The following is an 18070-nucleotide window of genomic DNA, read 5'->3' as shown; positions in this document are numbered from 1 at the left end:
GATCAGCTCCGGCGCAAGGCGTGCATGCGCACCCGCCTTTGGAATCCAGATAGGGCACACACATCTCAAAGAACCTCCAGTTACAGGAAGTAACCTTCCCTTCAAGAACGCAGCTTCTCTCCTCTTTACAAAAGCTCCCAACTGAGTCTTGTTTTCAGACATCGGCTCTTACTTGCAAACTGCTGTAGAGTTCTTTGTGCAGCTGCCAGTCAATTAAATATTTAAACTTGACAATGAGATCATGACTCAGCGGCTGACAAATAATGGTGAACGGCTGTGTCACAGGCAGGAAGAATTAGATCATTTCATATCTTAAAGACACAGCCTCTTCATGTCCAGAACCAACCTTTGTAACCTCAGGGTGGGAGACCTGTTCCTAAGAGCCCAGCTGAGGTGAAACCTCATGGCAGGCTCCTAGCTCAAAACTGATGCCTAGCTTGGCCATCCTTAACAAACCCGGGATGCCTTCTCGACACTGAGATTCCAGGGAGAAGTGTTTTGATTGTTTTTCTTTTTTAAATTGGAAGAGAAACTAGATCTTGCAAATGCCAGTTCTGCAACTGCGCAAAACAGCTGGGTTCAAGTCCTTGGTGCAAGCCAGGGATCACTGTTAGAATATATTGTGCTAACAGTTATATCTAATAACACTCAGCACTTCAGAGGCACCTTTCAGCGGTAGACCTTAGAGCGTATTACAAAGCCACATATCATTTTGCCCAGGGTTAGGGTTAGGGAAACTGAGGCACAAGGCCACCTAGCGACTCTACAGCAGATCTGAAAATAGACCCCGAGTCTCCTGACTCCCAGTCTGCTGCATCTTTGGCTTTTCCTCTGTAGGTCTCAAGGGGCCGTAGCAAAGTCCCCAGGTCGTGGCACGGTGCCGATCCCCCAGACTAGCCGTAGGCACAGAGGGTCCATTGGCGCGGAGCAGTTGGCAGGATCGGGGCCGCCACTAGCCCGGTTCTGCAGGCAGGGCGTTGCGCCCTCGCCACTGAGCCTTCCCCGGGAGCCACAGAAGGGATTTAACCCGGCTTCTGGCTATTGCCCAGCACAGGTCACTGCCCCGCGCCCACCCCGGGACTCGCTGAAAATCCCCCGATTTCCTCCACGGCACGAAGCGGCCCCCGGGAGGAACGCGGCGCGGGCGCTTTAACTGTGGGCGCAGCCCCGCCCGGGCCGGCTCCGGAGCCAAGTGGGCGGCCCGCCGCCTTTGTCCCCCGGCCTCTGGCGGCTGGAGCCGGCGGCGAGCTGAGGGCAGCGGGGAGTTTCCACAGCGAGCGGGCCCCGCCGACCTGCCCGCCCGGGGACAGACGCGAACCGGCCCCGGGAACCTCCGGGCGCTCCCGGAGCCGGGCTGGGGGCTGGGCTGCTCCCGGGCGAGGCTCAGCCCTGGCGGATTGAGCCTCGTCGCGGCGTTGGCGGGGGAGGCTCCGGCGAGGACGAGGGTGAGTCTCCCTCCAGCGAGCCCCGGCTGCCCAGGGCTGCGCGGCTCTGCCCCGCCGGCCGCCCGCGGAGCCCCCCGGCCGAGCTCCCCCTGCCCCGGCTGCTCGGACGATCGCTAGCGGCCGGCGCCGGCGGGGGAGAGGGGCAGGGAGGATGGTGACTCAGGTGAGCAGCGCCCACCTCTCTCCCCTTCCCTGGGCCCTGCCCTGCGCCGGGAGAGGCGGCCCCTCCTGCGGCTGCCTCTCGGTCTGGCTGGGGAAGGAACTCGGCAGCCCGCTCCTGAGCTGCCTGCTTCGCAAAGGGCTCCGCTGCAGCTGCCGGGTGTATCTTGCATGGCCCTTCTCTAAGGCCCTTCCTCGTGCTTGGCCAGGATGCAGCACCCCTCCTTCCCCTCTCGGAAAAGTGCCTCGAGGCCCCCTAGGCCCAAGCCCTCCGAGCTCTGGATATGGGCCGCAGCTCAGCTGGCGGCTGGTGAAGGCCGGCGGTGAGTCACCCTTGCACAGGGGCTGCAGCCCAGAGCGGCTTGTAGGCACCTGAAAGGAGCCAGTGAATACGGTCCTGAAACCCAACTGGCTCCTGCCACTTCCTCACTCAGGGCAGGCCAGGCCTGGCCGCAGGGGTGTCTCCCCTCTGTTCAATGGCTGGTGACCGGCTCCTTGTTCCCTTAGTTAAAAAATAACTGATGTCCAAGGGCTGGAAATATTCCCAGAGCCTCTGACCTGCATGGTCTCCCCGCCCCAACAGGAGGAATGAGGGCAGAGCAGAGGGAAGGGGCCAAGCTTCAGGGTGTCACTTGAGCTAAAGATACTGGGTGATGGGCCCTGTTTGCAGAGGACTTGCAATTTCAGATGAAGTAAGTGGGATTCAGGGTTGCTGAATACTCCTGGAAATCAGGTCCCAAGACCTCAAAGCACTTCATGCATGTGGGGCGTGCCTCACAGCCCCCAATTTACAGATTGGGGAAACTGAGGCACAGAGAGGGGGAGGGAAGGAACTCGCCCAAAGTGACACCAGCCCTGCCCATGGGACCATGCTACTTCCACTCAATGGCTGGCATCTGGATCCCAATGATGCAATCTGTTCCCGTTGTTGGACTTGTCTGCTACATAGGAGGAGCTGGGCGTGGCTTCCAGCTCACTGGAGAGGTGAGGGAGGAGTGGTAGTTTCTCTGCTTTTCTCTGTCTCTAATGTGCGTCATCTTCTCGCTGAAGTGACGCCCAGGGACGGGATGCAAGATGGCTGAGCTGAGCAACATCCAGTCTGCAGCTTCCAAGAGCATCCGGCCTTTCCGGTCCAGTGAGGAGTATCTCTATGCCATGAAGGAGGACCTAGCTGAGTGGCTCAACATCCTCTATGGCTGGGATGTCCAGGTGGAGAATTTCATGGAGACCCTGGAGACCGGGTGTGATCTCTGTCAACATGCCAACAACGTCAACCACATTGCTCTGGAGTTCCAGCAGCAGCACCCAGAAGCTGCTGCCCACATGAGGGTGCCCCAGAATGAGGTTGTCTACCAGGCCAAGAATGTGGTGCCTGGCTCCTTCATCGCCAGGGACAACATCTCCAATTTCATCCAGTGGTGCCGGCAGGACCTGGGCATCCAAGATGTGCTGATGTTCGAAACCAATGACCTGGTGCTGAAGAAGAATGAGAAGAACTTCGTCCTGTGCCTTCTGGAGGTAGCCAGGAGGGGCTCCAAGTTTGGGATGCTGGCCCCCATGCTGATCCAGATGGAGCAGGAGATTGAGGAGGAAATGAGGGATCAGATAGCCTATGGGGGGCTGCAAACCCAGGAGGATAACCAAGACCTGGGCCCTGAGTCACCTGTCTACCCTAGCAGGCCTCAGAGAATCTCCTTGTGTGACCTCAAGAACCTGGATGAGCTGGTGAGAGGCAGTTCCATTTTGTTGGTATTGTGTGCCCCCAGGTAACTTACAAGCAACATGAGACCCTCTCCTCCCACCATTACCCAATGTGGCTCTCCTAGTGATCTAAGCCACTTCAGCGTTGTATGGGGAGGAGGTAACTGGAAGGCATTGGTTCTCTCCACCCACCAGTGGTTACATTTCCTCGCACCCCAATTTATTTCTACTCTCCTTGCTTAGAGCATCTGTAGGCCTGGTTCATTCTCCCATCTGGTCCCCAGTCCCACCCACAAAGATGTGCTGGCCCCAGGGTGGGAAGGGGACTATCACGTGGTGTATTAAGTAGTCTCTTGGCCTATCCAAGGCCATGATCAAGTGTCTTGATGTTTTTGGTCTTTTGGCCTCGAGATGAAAACCGTGTCTGTGTCTCTTGGACCTTGAAGTGAAAAAATTATCTAAGTTATAACTGAGGGGGATCATGGCAGGCAGACCTCGGATAGCACGGGGGAAGAGTTCGAACAGAGATCTCTCCAAATATGGAGGCTGGAGTGCTGTGTAGCGTGGAGGCTTTGGTGATGGGGGAGCATAGGGCCTTCCACCTCCAATGGGCAGATGGAATTGGCCCCAGTTATTGGTGAGAAGTTGCCCCTCTGATGGCACTGTGGTGACCCATGTGAAATGGGAATGGGGACGGCAGGAATTGTCTGCATCCTAACAAACCTCCATTGTGACTGGCCCGCTGGGCAGAGAGGATGGGGTAGTCCGTGGCACTGACTGAGCCTTCCCGTCCCAGGGATGGGTGTGCCAGGCCAAGCGTGAGCCGTGGTTGCAGCCGAGTGGGGCATCGGGGAAGTGTGCGGTGCCACCCCCCGGTCTGCGGGGATGGGTGTTGGACTGAGCTGGTACGTGGGGTTGTACCAAACCGGTGATTCTCTGGCCACACCAATGGTTCTGGCAGGGTTTAAACTTTCACTGTCTTTAAAAATTAAGTTGTTAACCCCTTATGTCTGGGAAGCAGTCATTCTGCATGGGCTCCAAAGCAGTGCTGGCTGATCCTGACGCTAGAAACCGCTCCCCGTGAATTTCTCCCATCCATCTCCCTGGGGCATTAACTCTGAAACCCGATGACAAAGTGTCAGCATCCTTAAAGGGGCAGTGCCACCTTAAAAACGCATTGAAAGCAAACTCCTGTCTCTGTGACTAATGAGGTCTTAGATGAGTGAAAGTGAAATGTGCTATTTGTGGCCTGTTTGCTTTTTTCTCCCCTCTCAGTCACTGGACATCAGTGCGGGTGGCTCTTTGGCTTCCCAGTTCTTCTTGCTGCTGGGTTTGGGTGCCTGGGGCAGCAGGGACTGGCTTGTGGAACAAGGGCAGCATTTTCCACTGGAGCGTGTGTTGAGTGGGGCAGCATTTCTGTTGGTCTCTGGGCTTTTATAAAAGCTTTTTTCAGGATTGCCATTTTGGGCCACATTTTAAGTTGACTTTGGTGTCTCTAACTATTTGACTGCTGAGTCAAATGTAGCAAAGAGGGCCAACCATGCTGGAGTATGGGCTCGTATAGGGAGCCAGTACTATTTCCTCTCCTCGCCACCTCTCCGCCCCTGCGGCGGGTAAGTCTCATTCTAGCCAGTGACAAGGGCTGCAGGCTCTAAAGCTGTTAACGTGCCACCCCGGGGTGTGCTCCGTTGAAAGGGCAAAGTGGTCCAATAGCAAAGCCAGATACCTCCCGGAAAGTTGTCCGTGTGGGTGAGGGACGTGATTCCCCTTAGAGGAAAATCTGACGTGTGTAATCTCCCATCTGGTTCCTTTGGTACCTTTTCTATCTGTGAGGATTTTGATCTTGCTGCTTGCTTTATTTATTAGTTGTCAAAAGGGACTCCTGGCGCCCACTGATGGGAACATCCTGACATCCCAGCAAGCTCTGGCAAAGCCAGGCTGTGGGTCAGAGCTCTGCGGCCAGTGCCCGCCTCTAATGGAGGCCTAGGGCCGCCCTGGGAGATGAGACCCTTGTCGTCGGATTCTCTCTGCTCAGCTGCAGCTTCATCACAAATTTTCCCATCTTGAGAAAACAGCTCTTCTCCCAGCCCGGGCTTTGTTCGAAGCCTAGTGCCGGGCCAGGGTGGAAAGCAGGGGCTGGTGGGGTTCTGCTGGAGCCAGGGGCCGAGGGAACATGACAAACGGAGATCTCTAAGTATCTCCCAGCCCCGGGAGCTGCAGGTCCTGAATGCTGCTTTCAGAGCTGGCCCTGTGGTTGCCAAAGCAGTCTCTCTCTCCCAAAGTACACAGGCTGAAATTAAGCCCTTGGATAAATTACTGGCTTTATTTTTAGACCCGGAGTTTGCTTTATAGCTTCTCAAGGGGAAACATGCAGAAATGCCAGTTCTTCCCAAGGTGCGCCACGCCCATTTCACAAAGCAAACCAGGGAGTGGCTGTGCAGGGGCTGTAGGCAGGGAGAGCAGTGTGCAGACTTCTGGGGCCTGCTCGTGGGAGAGGCCCTACTAAGTGAGGAGAAGGCTGGTGCAGGGGAGTCAGCCTGGGGAAACCCTGGTTTCTCTCCCCCTTGCAGTGGGTCTGTGTGTCACACCCGGGGTCTGAGCCTGATTCTCAGTGAATTGCTCCTCAGGGCTGACCCCTACCTGAGGGCTGGAAGTTGGGCTGGTGCTGAGCCTGGATTGCCCTGGGGAAGTCCCTGTGTAGGAAGAATCCTAGGGGGGCCGGTTCCACCTGGTTTAAGGCCTTCTGTGCTGCTCTGGTAGTGTGAGGGGCCCTCTGTCCTGACAGCACCGTTCTGATGTGGGCCTGGGCATTCCAGGCTGGCCCACATTAACGCATGTGCACTTGGTGTGCTGGCCCGGGGCCCGCACCCCAGGGGAGAGAGCCCAGAATTGAGCGGCACTGCGACCCGTGCGCCAGCTCATAACGCCACTGGCTCAGTGTGGCCTGGCCCCTCATCTGTTGTGGATCACACCCGAGCAGCACTGGGCCATGTGAGTGCAGGGAGCGATGGGGGCACACACAGTTGCTGGGCGGCTGCATAGGGTCCAGCCACTCTAGCCTGGGACAGCAGCTAAGCACTGAGATGGGGGCGGGCACTGTGCTGGTGAAGGTCCAGACAGGTCCTGGGGATTGGGGCTGAGTTGTTGGTGGGCTGTGGGGTGAGTGGGCCCTTTGGGGGCATGAGTTAGGGAGGATCGGGGGGCTGGGGAATGTTGAAGGGTGGTGGGGATGGTGGGAGCAGTGGGGTGAGTAATGGGAGATGGGGACTGCGGTGAGTGGGGTGTATGTCAGGGCTGCGGGGATACATGGGAGTTAGGGGAGGGTTGTAGGGGGATACATGTGGAGTGGGAGGGGCATTTGGGGGCCTGTGTGTGGGGTGGGGAGGGGGGCATTCTGGGGTCTGTGGGCAGGGATATATGTGGTGAGTGCTTTGCTGTCTAGTTTATGAAAGGTGAGGGGCCCCCCAATTTCCATATTACTCAGGGCCCCAAAATTCCTTAATCTGGGGCTCCCAAGGCATCTATCCCATAGTGCTTAGCAGTGCTGCTGGGAACAGGGGGCTTTGGGGCTGTTTCTAACCAGAGCGCACTGCATTGTGGGATGGGGCGGGAGGGCCAGCTGATGAGGGTAGCTATGGCAGTTGCAGTTTCCCGGGACTGCTGGCAGTTCTGGGACAGTCAAATCCCAGCCCAAGGTTTCGTCCCCAGCGCTGCAGCCACCTGGCCCGACTGGCGCTTGGAAGGAGCTGGGGCATGGACAGGAAGAGCGGCGAGGTCGGGGCAGCCAGTGGGGTTTTGTGATGCTCTCACCTGGCATGGCCCGGGATGGCGAGTCTCACTTGCTGGGGAGGGAATGTGTGTGCGGCACAACCAGAGCTTGTTAATGCTGCTCTCCAAGTGCAACCCTGCGCCCTGCTCCGCTCCTGGGCCTGCGCGTGGCTCGGCCTCGGCACTTGACATCTGCAGAGACAGCAATCAACCCTCCCGGCCCAGTGGGGAAACTGAGGCACGGGGCAAGGCCTGAGCATGGTGAAAGGTTGAGTTGGTGTTAGAGCCAGGAGTGGAACACTGATGTCCTCAGCCATCTGGCGGCTCCTGGGCTGGGGGCTAAGAGGAGCTGTCCTTGAATCCAAGCAGTCTCCACTCGGGAATCTGTCTCTATACAAATCCTGTGATCTAACAGCTGCCAAATGCCACTGCTCCCACGTGAGGCTGGGTACTTCCTGATTCTGGTCAGAAGCAGAAATGCTACAGGGAAGCTGTTCGCCAGGGCTTTCCCAGCCAGGCTGCAAGCAGGAGGGCGTGGTGGGTGCAAGCCTGCTCTCTTGTGAGCTTTCCGCCCTGGCTTCTCCGCTCGAGAGATTTGCAGAAGCAAGTGAGGGCAGGGGTGGGACCTTAGAGCTCCATCCCTGGGGTCGCGCCATGCACTCCCCTAGAGATGAAGCAGGGATGGAACTGTTCATCTGACCCTAGAGGGGTCGGCCCTTGCTGCTGGGCCTGTACCCAGGGTGTTGGGCGTGGAGTCCTGTCCTTATAGTAGCAACTCGGCTGGGCCCCCTTGCCTTATCCTAGATGACAGCCCCTGCTCGGCAGAGCTTGCAGTCAAAGCCCAGACACCGTGGGTGGATGAGATGCCCATCCTCGCGGCAGGGCCAGTGGCAGCTGTGACAGGATGTGCACGCCTCCTAGCCCGTTAGTTGTAGCGATCACCGCTCTCCGCCTGCCCAGCCGTAACCCGGGAACCTCCAGCTCCTCTCTTTGTTGGCAGTGACTTTGCTTAGTGTATTCTTGGGCGCTGATAAGGCTTCAGTGGGATGTGGTGCATTCTGGGTGCTGGGAGGGGCTTAAATGGATGCCAGCTGCTGCAGGGCATGTTTGCAGGGTGTGGGGTGTATCTATGGCTCTTCTCTGGCCCCCATCACCGCTGTATCAAGCACTTCACAATCTATAATGGATTTATCCCTACACACCCCTGTGGGACAGAGCTGTTCTCCCTAGAGTACAGAGGGGAAACTTAGGCCCAGAGAGAGAGATGCCCTCCAAGTCACACAGGGAATCTGTGCCAGGTCAGGGAATTGAGCCCTGGTCTCCCAAATCTCAGGATAGCACCCTAACCACTGGACCATCCTTCCTCTGAGGCCTGGGCTGGGCCATGTAATACTGGGTTTAAGGGAATCATGTCCCAGCTGCTGTTTCCTCCCTCAGCTCTGCTCTCTACGGGTGTAATGAAGCTGCCTGGAGTTAGGAGAGACACACTGATCCTGTCTGGCCTGTTGACTGGGAGTGGGGAATCGCTGCAGAATTGGGCCTTGCAGCATAGGCCAGCGGGGTTCCTTCCAGTGAGGGTGGGTGCTGGTCATGTGGCTAGTATGAAAGGATGGAGGGATGCAGAGCAACGTGCTTTCAACCTGAGGACTGGGAGAAAATCTGTCTGGCTCCAGATTGAGCTGCTGGGTCTTGCCTCCTGTTCCCAGCCGAAAGCACCATGGATCCTGTTGATTCCCCACCTGATTTCCATTCGCTGCAGGGTTGGGGAGCAGCCGGCCAAGCGACCGGAGTTGCTCCTTGTCAAGTGTTTTATAGTTGTAATGGTGGGTTGTGTGTTTGTGCTGATGTCCCTCTAGCAACTTCCGGCCTTGCGGGGGGATGGCTGACGGGGCTAATCGCAGCTGGACTGCGGCAGAGGCTGGTGGCTAGCGGTGTTGGGGGTTTAATGGCATTGTGCATGCTGCGGCCTCGCGCTGGCCGCCCACAGACGCTGTTGCCACTGGTGTGTGTGTGCCGCTTTTGCCAGGCATGCAGCGAGTGCAGGAGGGCTGCGCCTATCTGCCGTGGGGAGCAGAAGTGCAGTGTTTAGGGAACGGGACGCTGGCTTCCCATTGCCCATGCTAGATCTGCTGCCTCTTGGAATCCACCTGGGGGCTGGGTAACGGGACCATGAGGCCCTGCCCCGATGACGAGACAGTCATCAGCCTCCTGGCTCTATGGTGATGCGACGGCCACCCACAGGTGGTGGCAGGCTTTTCTTGGGGCCCTGCAAGCGACCCTGTGGAGCTCAATGCTGGCTGGCAGTCTTCCTCCCCTACTCCCCATGAAGGGCCATCCTGCAGCAGGCATAGGAACCTGCTGCCAAGGGGGAGTGCCTGGCGTTTGCTAAGTGGGGGTGCCCTGAGGCCTGGTGGGAAAGAAGCTTTCTCTAGCAGGAGAGGGCGCTGTGTCTAGTCTGGGCACCATATTTGCTGCTTCCCTGCCAATAGGCATGGAGAGGAACCTCGTGAGGCAGATGAGGCGATCTTGGCCTTCAGGAGCAGGAAAGGGCAGCAAACTCTGGTCGTCTAGTGAGGGCCTCAATTTATTTACTCCACGCCTGGCGGTAGGGCTCTGCTTTGCCGTCTATTTCAGTGTTCCCTTAGAGACTTCCCCACTTCTTGTCTCCGCACCAATTTAAGATGTTTTTCTTCTCTAAAGGGCAGGGTGAGATTATAGCCTTTCTACCAGCCAGTGGCTGCTGGCTCAGGATCTGGCAGCTGTGTGCGGTAGGAGCTCGCAGCTGCTCCAACAGCCAGTTCGTACGAGAGTCTTGGTGATGGGGCAACTGGAGATCCAGGAGCATGGTCGGCACAGCCATGCTAGGCCTGCATGGGGTTCTGAGGCCCTACACAGACTGTCCCGCTGTGCCCACCAGCCAGCCACAGTGGGCCACTGGAGATGCAAGGTCCCTGGGCTGGAGTGTGCTGTTTGGGTCATGCCCATGGGGCCCCGTGTTCCACTGCTCCAAGGGGGCTTCCACTGAGCTAAGGAGGCGTCTGGGCTGCTCTTGGCCTGGCCTCTGGAGGACTGACGCACAAGATCCTTTCCGGACTTGGTGGGGTCGGGTCAGCTCCAAGGAGGGCACGGCTAGCGGGGGTACAGGAAAATGGTGAGGGGGCAGCAGCGACACAGGGTATTGCCCCGGGGCACCCAGCAGCCTTGGCTGTCCCCAGGCCCCATGATCGTGGAGGTGCACTGCAGCTGGGGAAGTCCAGCTCTGCGCTGCTGCCCCACAAGAGAGATGGGGCAGTTTCCCAAGTGTCAGTGCAAGAGAGCAGACTGGCAGTGCACAGAGAGGGGCGAGGGCACTGAGGTGGCCGTGGTGAGAGATCGCTGAGGCCTCTGCTCTCTCCCTTGAGCCCTTTGCGGCGGGCGCTAGGCCGTGAGCACTCCGGAGGCTGGACTGAGCCCCAGCAGCTCGAGCAGGCATCCCAGCTCTGCTTGTGAAGGGGATGGCTGGGCTGGGGAGCTCCCCTCGGGCTGGGAGCCCAGAGCCTGGCAGCTGCATTCCAGCACTGGCTTTGGGTCTGATACAGCCTGGAGGGAGGTGGGGGGCAGGGGGCTAGGGAGGGAGAAGTAGAGGAGGGGCTCGGAATGGGGGAAGGGGACGTTGGAGGAGACGGGAGACCCAGGGCTGGCAGCATGATTGGAGCAGAGGTGCCCCCAGCAGACAGCACGAGCTGAGAGTCCGCCCGTGTGCCCATTTCCATTTGCTGTTGGTGAGTCCTGAAGCCCCAAGGAGGAGGGTGTGTGTGTGTCTGGATTACTGAGACATTATTTAATCAGAGCCTTGGTGAGCAGGAGGGGGAACCTGACCTCCCCTGACTCCTTAATCTCAAAGGCCTTTTTAATGTAAACCCTTTCCCTGGCCCCATTCCGCGTTAAGTCTCCAGCTTGCTGGGGTGGGGGGTGACCTTGGAGCACATTGGGGACTTCTGCTGCGGTGGCCACTCGTTGGCTGACTTCTTTCATAGGGGCCGGGGCGGGGGGAGGGGAGGAGGTCTAAAGGGGTGTTTGCTGTGCGACGATGTGACTGCACCCCCAGGCCAGGGTAGGGGTCTGGGAGGGGGTGATCCACCCCCAGGCTAGCAGGAGCGATCAGAGTACGGCTGGCTGCACGGTTTTGCCTATGGTGACCGAAAGGGGTTTCAATGCATCCCTGCCCATCTGTGCTCCCAGAGGAGACGTGGCCACGCTGTTGTGCTGAGATTTAAAGAAGCCTCCTCCAAGCAGAGCCGGCTAAATACATTTTTCTCTGCTTTGTAATGACCAGCCGTGTGACATGCCCGGGGCTTTTATGGGCATCATGAGAAGTGGGGCGGAGCGTGGAGCAGAGAGCAAGCTTCCTGCAGGAGGCTGCTTACAGTCCAGAGCTGTGTGTACAGACCTCGCGGCAGCCACTGACCCTGTGCGTCTGCTCATGCTCGCTCCTGTTCTAGTCCTGAGAGTCTCAGCAAGCAGCAGCTGGAGACGGTGGCGTTCTCTAGTGGTTACCACAGGCGGTGGGAGTCAGGACTCGCTGCACGGACAGGTTGCAGCCCCACAGTGCCTCAGTTTCCCCTGTCAGTAAAATGGGGATAGTACCTACGTTGCAGTGGGGGTTGCAGAGCCCACGCGATGAAAGGGGAGTATTACTGTGGAAAGGGGCAGTATGACTGATGGGGCAGAATGCTGCACCTGGCAGGCTGACCCCGCGTCCTTGTTACTGTGGACAGAAAAGCCCCGGGTGCCGGCATCACTGTTCTGCTCCAGGAAAACCCGATGTCTGTCTCGCAGGCCGGGTGACAAGAACGCTCTCTTGCTGCCCAGCCTGCACTGGAGTAGGTGGAGTGCCTCAGGTTCGCAGGAAAGGGTTTGCTTAGCCTCCTGTCCCAGACCTGCTTGGTAATCCAGCGCAATGCTGCTGGGCTGGAGAGCTGTAGGCTTGCGAGGGATGGGTTGGGGGCTCCAGAGGGGAGTTGGAGAGCATGTGCTGGGCCCTGGGAAATGACACATGATGGAGTGGCAGCCAGTGTCTGCGTGGTGAAACTGTAAATGCAGCATAGGCCATAGGGAGCTCTGCCCTATGTGGTGTACGGCTGCTGCAGGGCCACTGGGCACGCACTGTGCCAGGCCTCTTCAGTGGCCTTCATCGCTCTGACCATGCAGGGGCTCCAGCTCAGGCAAAGCTACAAGGGGAACCGGCTCCGCCACCCGGCCTCAGCTGACTTGCTGGTGATGGGGGGGACTGGGGAAGAGGGCGGGGGGATTAGAGGACTGAATGGAGAGGTTTGGGGTTGGAGGGACAGAGACAGGTAGAGGAAAAGGAAGAAAGAAAGGGTTGGGGGACTGCAGTGAGGTGCTGTCCGAGTCTGGAGAAGCCTGGATCTGAGTTCGGTGGGTCGGACCCATCTGTCAAATCTTGCCGTGAGAGGCGCACTCCTGGGCGTGTCGGTGGTCCCCGAGTAGCGTCCATGCGGTGGGCCAGAGCACCTCAGTGCTGGGCTATGATTGATCTGTATGTGCTTGATTGTCAAACCCTGCGGGCTCACAGGTGAGCGCCTCACTCTCTCTCTGGGCACCGCACCGAAGTGGCGGGGCTGTGAAAGGTGCTGAGCATTCAGCAGCTCCCACTGGCTTTGGTGGGACGTAGGGGGGCTCCGGTTTTGTGAAAATCAGGCTGCATTTGGTTAGGTGCCTGGCTGGAGCTGGGAGAGACGCACTGATCCTGTCCAGCCTGTTGCCTGGGGGAGGGATCGCTGCAGAACTGGGCCTTGCTGCATAGGCGGGCGGGGTCCTTCCAGCGAGGGTGGGTGCTGCTCATGTGGCTAGTACGGAAGGATGGAGGGTTTAATGTAGAGCAACTTGGCTCCCTGAGGACTGGGAGAAAATCCGTCTGGCTCGAGCTCGAGCTGCCTGTGAGCTGTGTGGTAGCACTCGCTGAGTGTCCTGGGTCTGACATCTTCACCTGAGTGTCTGAAGTGCGGGCAGGGGCGGAGTTGGTCCAGACCTTTTGTGGGGCACGTTCTCCAGATGAGCTAAAGCTGCTGCGGTTTGCTCAGCCCCTGTGCGCGCCCACTTTTCAGACCTACATTAGATGTTACGTTCTTCACCGCCTCCAGGTGGGGAATTTGATTCTGATTCGTGCCTCAAGCTCTGGTAATCTGTTACCAAACTCTGCCTACTAAATGCACTGCTCCCGGATCGTCACTTCCATTTTCAGCTGGCGATCACGTTCCTCTGCGCTTCCTATTTTCACCTGTCAGCTAGTGTTGCTGTGTGCTGTTAAAAGGCTGCCATGACCTACTCCAGAGGTGGCTGCATTATGGGGATGGGTAAATTCTTCGCTGCATGGTAAAGTGTTTTTTGAGCTGAAAGGCTTTGATTTATAGAGGTGTCCTAGAAAGCCCACCAGGTTGTGGGCAGAGCGAGGCAGGCTGCTACGTAATCTGTGCCATAAACTTTGCGCGCTCTCTCTCTCTCTCTCCATTGAGATTCAGACATGTTTCAAACTGCCTTCCCAAATATAGCCATCAGCTGGCAGCTGCGTGGCTGGGAAAAGCAGAATGGAGAGTCCGTGGGTGGTAGGTGGGGGCAAAGGAGCTCGAGGAAGTGGTGTTAGCAGGATAGCTGGTTATGTGGCACTGGAAGAAGAATGGTGAGAGAACAGCAGAGCCGTTAACACCCTGCGGATAAACACAGCCTGCTTTAGCAAGCGGCTGTGGAGTGAGGGATCAGGACTGTGACCCAGGGCCAAAGAGCTCTACCTGCCTGTGTGCTGACAGGTTGCTGCAGAGCTGGGCGCGCTGTTTGGGGCTGGGGGAAGCAGTGCCCAGCCGTCGCAGGAGACTTGTACCCATTTACTGATGAGGTTAACCGGCTGTCCGCTGACCGTCTGCCCTGGATTCTGGTGGAGGAGGTTACGGTCATGCTCTCCGCTCCTAGAGCGTCGCTGTGGCTCCAGTGTTTTAAGATGGCATTTGAGAAGTTAATGCCTGGCATGAAATGACGGCATTGCCTGCGTGAGCAGGGGACTGGACGCTCCCCCTTGGAGGTCCTTTCCAGGCCTGTGTTAGCCCAGCTGGGGGTTCTAGTCCCACCCCTGGACGCTGGCTCCAGTACTGGGTGCTGCTGCTGGAGATGTTGAACCCACCTGCTGTTTGCAGGATTGTCCCACCTCTCTCAGGGTGACCATCAAGCAGCGCTCACATGTCGGAACATAAGAACAGCCAGACTGGGTCAGACCAAAGGTCCATCTACCCAGTATCCTGTCTTCCGACAGTGGCCAGTGCCAGGTACCCCAGAGGGAATGAACAGAACAGGTCCTCATCAAGTGATCCGTCCCCTGTCGCCCATTCCCTTTCTCAGATGTCTCTGAGCCCGGTGAGGTGAGCCGTCCTGCTTTCCCCTTGCCCCGAAGGACGGCTTTGCGTCAGTTCCTCCGCCTTAACCAGGTGTTTCCTGGGGTAGGGAAGGTGGCAGGAGTTTCCTGTCCCCAGCTGAGCCACAGTCTCTCTTCCTGGGGATTCTCTTCCTCTGGCTGAGTCCTGCATCGGGCTCCTGCGGCTCCTCTCCCACCTGCTTGGCTTCACAGTGCCCCGATGCTGTGCTGATTGGTGCCCTCTAAATATGTTAGATGCTTTAGGAAACTGGATCCTCCATAGCTGGGATCTTTGTACTGGGGGTGGGGGAGGGACGGTTCAGAGCCCCCCCTCAATGACTCCCTTGTTTGATACGTGCCCTGTCACAACTGCTGTCCCGCCCCCCCCCCTCCCCACTCTGTGCTTCTGGGCTGAGACGTCCAGGACCGGCTCCCCTGCTTCCACTGCACTCGCAGTGCCCTTTGCTTTGGCATGGAATTCACAGCACCGTCGGGGGATGTGTGCGTGAGTACGTACAAGCCCCCTTTCCAGTGTGGGGTATGATCACCCTTGCCTTGGTATATCCAGGTTGCCAGAGCAATCAGTCTGGTGACCTGCATGACCCTTTCCCTTCCCCCTGCTCAAGCAAAGTGGAAAATGGAGGCCGGGAGAGCTGTGCTTGTGAAATCAACCCATCCTGACCCTTTAAAATCCTTTGCACCCTGCTGGCTGACTCCCATTGAATAACGCTGAGTTCCTGTAGAGCGAGCCTCCTTCTCCCTGCAGGGCGCATGGCGTTTTAAAGGGCCAAGACGATGGTGCCAGACCCTGCCCTCTGGTGCTGGAAACCATCCTTCTTACTGGGTGCATCTTGCAGCTTCCCTGCACTAGCAGCTCCTCTCTCCCCTTCTGCTCTGCTGGCCCCGGGGGTCCATTCAGTCTGTGCCACCCTGAGAGTGGCTGGGAGGGAGCTGGGTACCCAGGGCAAAGTGACAGTTCCTGGGCTTCTCTCTTTCCTTCTGTGCTCTCCCTTTGCAGTGAGTCTCATGCCCTTGTGGGGGAGGAGGCGGGTTTAGTGTCTCTGCCACGTGGAAGTAGCTAAATCATTGCTTCCTGGCAGCCAATTGTACTCTGAGTTTGTCACCATGAAACCTTCATTAAGCTGGAAAAGGTACTCTGGATTTACAGCATGGAAAGTGTGACAGGTCTGGCTCCTTCCCCACCTGGCGAGACACATGCTGCGCTACTGAGAAAGCAGCCAGCTCTGGGGTGGAGTGCAGCACACTAGTATGCGTGAGGGTGACTACTCACCAAGGCCACTGGGGCCTGTGTGGGAAGAGCCACGAGCTATTTAACATCCTCCAGAGCAACTGGTTCCTCTGGCATCAAAGGCTGAGGGTCTCGGCTGAAAGAGTCCCAGACAGGAAACTGCCTATGACTTCATGTGGGAACCTTGGCTGAAGGGAAGGAGTCCATGCTCCCAGGGTCTCCAGCCTGGGGATGGCAGTGCTCAGCCAGTCCCTCAGGGGACGAGGATCTCTTAGGCATTCAGGCTCTTGCGCCTGTTTGTCTGGGCACCCAAGTGGTCCTCGCCTTGGCTCATGGCTTGCTCCTCAGACTGTCAACAACCTAATTTAGAAGCATTATGGGCTCCGAAGGGGGCCCCGTCTGGCTATTAGACCTGAGCAAACATGGTAACTGGCTCAGGGCGGAGGGTGGCCCCTAGAATTGGAGTTGAACCAGAAGTTGCAGGTAGATCTCTGCCAACATGGCTGAGTCTTGCCGGGGTGGGGGCGGTAGGGCCAGACCCCAGTGATGTTCCCATGTACTTCGCACCCCAGTTGCTGCCAGGGGGTGGAGGGGCTGTGAACCTTCTGGCTAAGCAGATCTGCATTCGGGGGTTGTGACAACCCGCCCCCCACAGAACGTGCTGGGAAATCCAAGTCCGTTGTCACTGCCGCAGGTCAGTGGGCAAGTGGCTGGGAATGGGAAGCGGGTGGTAGTGGGGAAGAACCCTCTTCTTGGGACTGAAGTGAATGATCCCGAAGAGCTGCAATCTAGAGGGAGGAGGGCCCTGGTCTGAGTGGAGCTCCCCAGAGGAGAGGAGGACGGATCCCACTGTGTTGCATCAGCCCTGTTGCTGAGGTGGTACAGAGGCGCCCCCCCCTCCCCCCACCCGCCATGGGCCCTTCCTCTCTGCCGAACTTCCTGGGCTTTGTGGGACACAAGCTGCCCCCTGCGTTAATTCATACACGGTGCTGGGGCTAAGTTGTAGCTGCCTGCGGCCAGGAGGATTTTGGTCCCATTTGATCTGAGTGGTAAGAAATCTGTTTTGTGTTACATGTCACAGGGCTCCATCCCCCCGTGTGGAAGATGACAGCAGACTTCACCCTGGGTTCTGGGATCTGTCTCGAAGGGTCTATAAATACCAGCCTCTCCCTGATGCTCTGGCTCTGGCCCGGAGCCGACAGCTGTTGAGGGCCAGTCTCCGTGGCAGTGCTGGGACGCTCGCCTTCCCGGAGGATGCCCAGCCAGCCAGCGGTGCCACGTGTGTGGGCTGAGCCGGTTGCAGCGTAATTCCGTTGTGGAGAGGGAGGGCTTGGCTGGGGGTGGCCTGGAGCCCCACAGCTCACCGCATCCAGCTGCGGCCCTCTGCAGCACGGGGGATTAGATGGAGCTTGACAGGGGATTTTGTCTCTTAATTTCCTGTGTTCAGCCGTGAAGCTTTGTCTATCTAGGTACTCGCACAGCCGCCCAGTGGCCTCCCTGCACCTGCCAAGCCTTTAAAAATAGGACAACAACAGTTTCTCCCTCCCTTCCACCTTGCTTAGTGTACCATGCAGAAATTGACAGGAAAGCTACGGCCTGACCTCTGCTGGGGTTGCCCTGATTTCAGTGAACCGACGGCAACCCGTAGTGCAAACCGGCAAGGGTGCTAAGAGCCAGTTTGTAGCAGCACATCCTGCCCTGGTTTTAAGCAGCGGTAACCTTCCCTGGCGCCCTGGGTAGCGTTAGCAGGACTCTGCCCTTCTGCCTTGGTGCAACTAGGTCCGCTACAGGTCACTGGCTGGAGGCTCGGTGTAGACAAGGCTGTGTCCGAGAGCTGAGTTGGTTTCTGAATTCAGCAAAGCTCTCTCCTGTTGCGGGGAGCCCTTTCAGTGGGGGAAGTACCAGACAAAACTCCCCCCATTGTTCTAGTGGAATGCAGCTGTCACGGTGGTGATCAATCAGCCCCGTGGTGCGCACTTCCATCTGGAGGACAGATGCTCCACCCTCCCCATATGGGCCAATCTGGGAATGGTTCCACCAGCGCTCGCAATAATTCTACCCTGGGCTGCAGGAGCGGGGCGGCAGTGCTGGCTGGCTGTTCCTCCCCCGCGGGAACTGTCCCTCCCCGGTGCTGAGCTCTGGGAGCTGGGATTCCAGATGGAGGAGAGGTTTGCAAGTCCTGAGGCGAGAGGGACTCCATAGGTCCTGTCATGTCTCACTGGAATGCCACGTGCCCTAGCATGACAGTATGGAGTGAGGCTCAGTGCTTTGCATTGCTAATTAGCAACAAAATCCCTCTCCTCCATGTGCCACTGTCTGCTCCCAAAGGGTCTTCAGTTTCTGGGC

The 18070-nt window shown here is 57.8% G+C and overlaps 1 protein-coding gene across 3 annotated transcripts in view; it reads left to right on the top strand.

Annotated features, from left to right (window-relative positions):
• The first annotated feature begins 1202 nt into the window (after positions 1 to 1202).
• GAS2L1 (growth arrest specific 2 like 1) overlaps positions 1203 to 18070 on the top strand; it is a 35855-nt gene continuing 18987 nt past the window's right edge. For 2 of the 3 annotated variants that reach the window (XM_037879071.2, XM_037879068.2), the window contains exons 1-2: positions 1203 to 1608; positions 2655 to 3329. In XM_037879071.2, coding sequence (XP_037734999.1) covers positions 2679 to 3329 — 651 coding nt within the window. In that variant the 5' untranslated portion in view covers positions 1203 to 1608; positions 2655 to 2678. The remainder of the gene's footprint in view (positions 1609 to 2654; positions 3330 to 18070) is intronic. The other variant, XM_037879070.2, reaches the window with a different exon arrangement.

Source organism: Chelonia mydas, chromosome 15 (assembly GCF_015237465.2).
Source record: "Chelonia mydas isolate rCheMyd1 chromosome 15, rCheMyd1.pri.v2, whole genome shotgun sequence".
Taxonomy (NCBI): domain Eukaryota; kingdom Metazoa; phylum Chordata; order Testudines; family Cheloniidae; genus Chelonia; species Chelonia mydas.
This window is presented reverse-complemented; position numbering and strand designations above follow the sequence as displayed.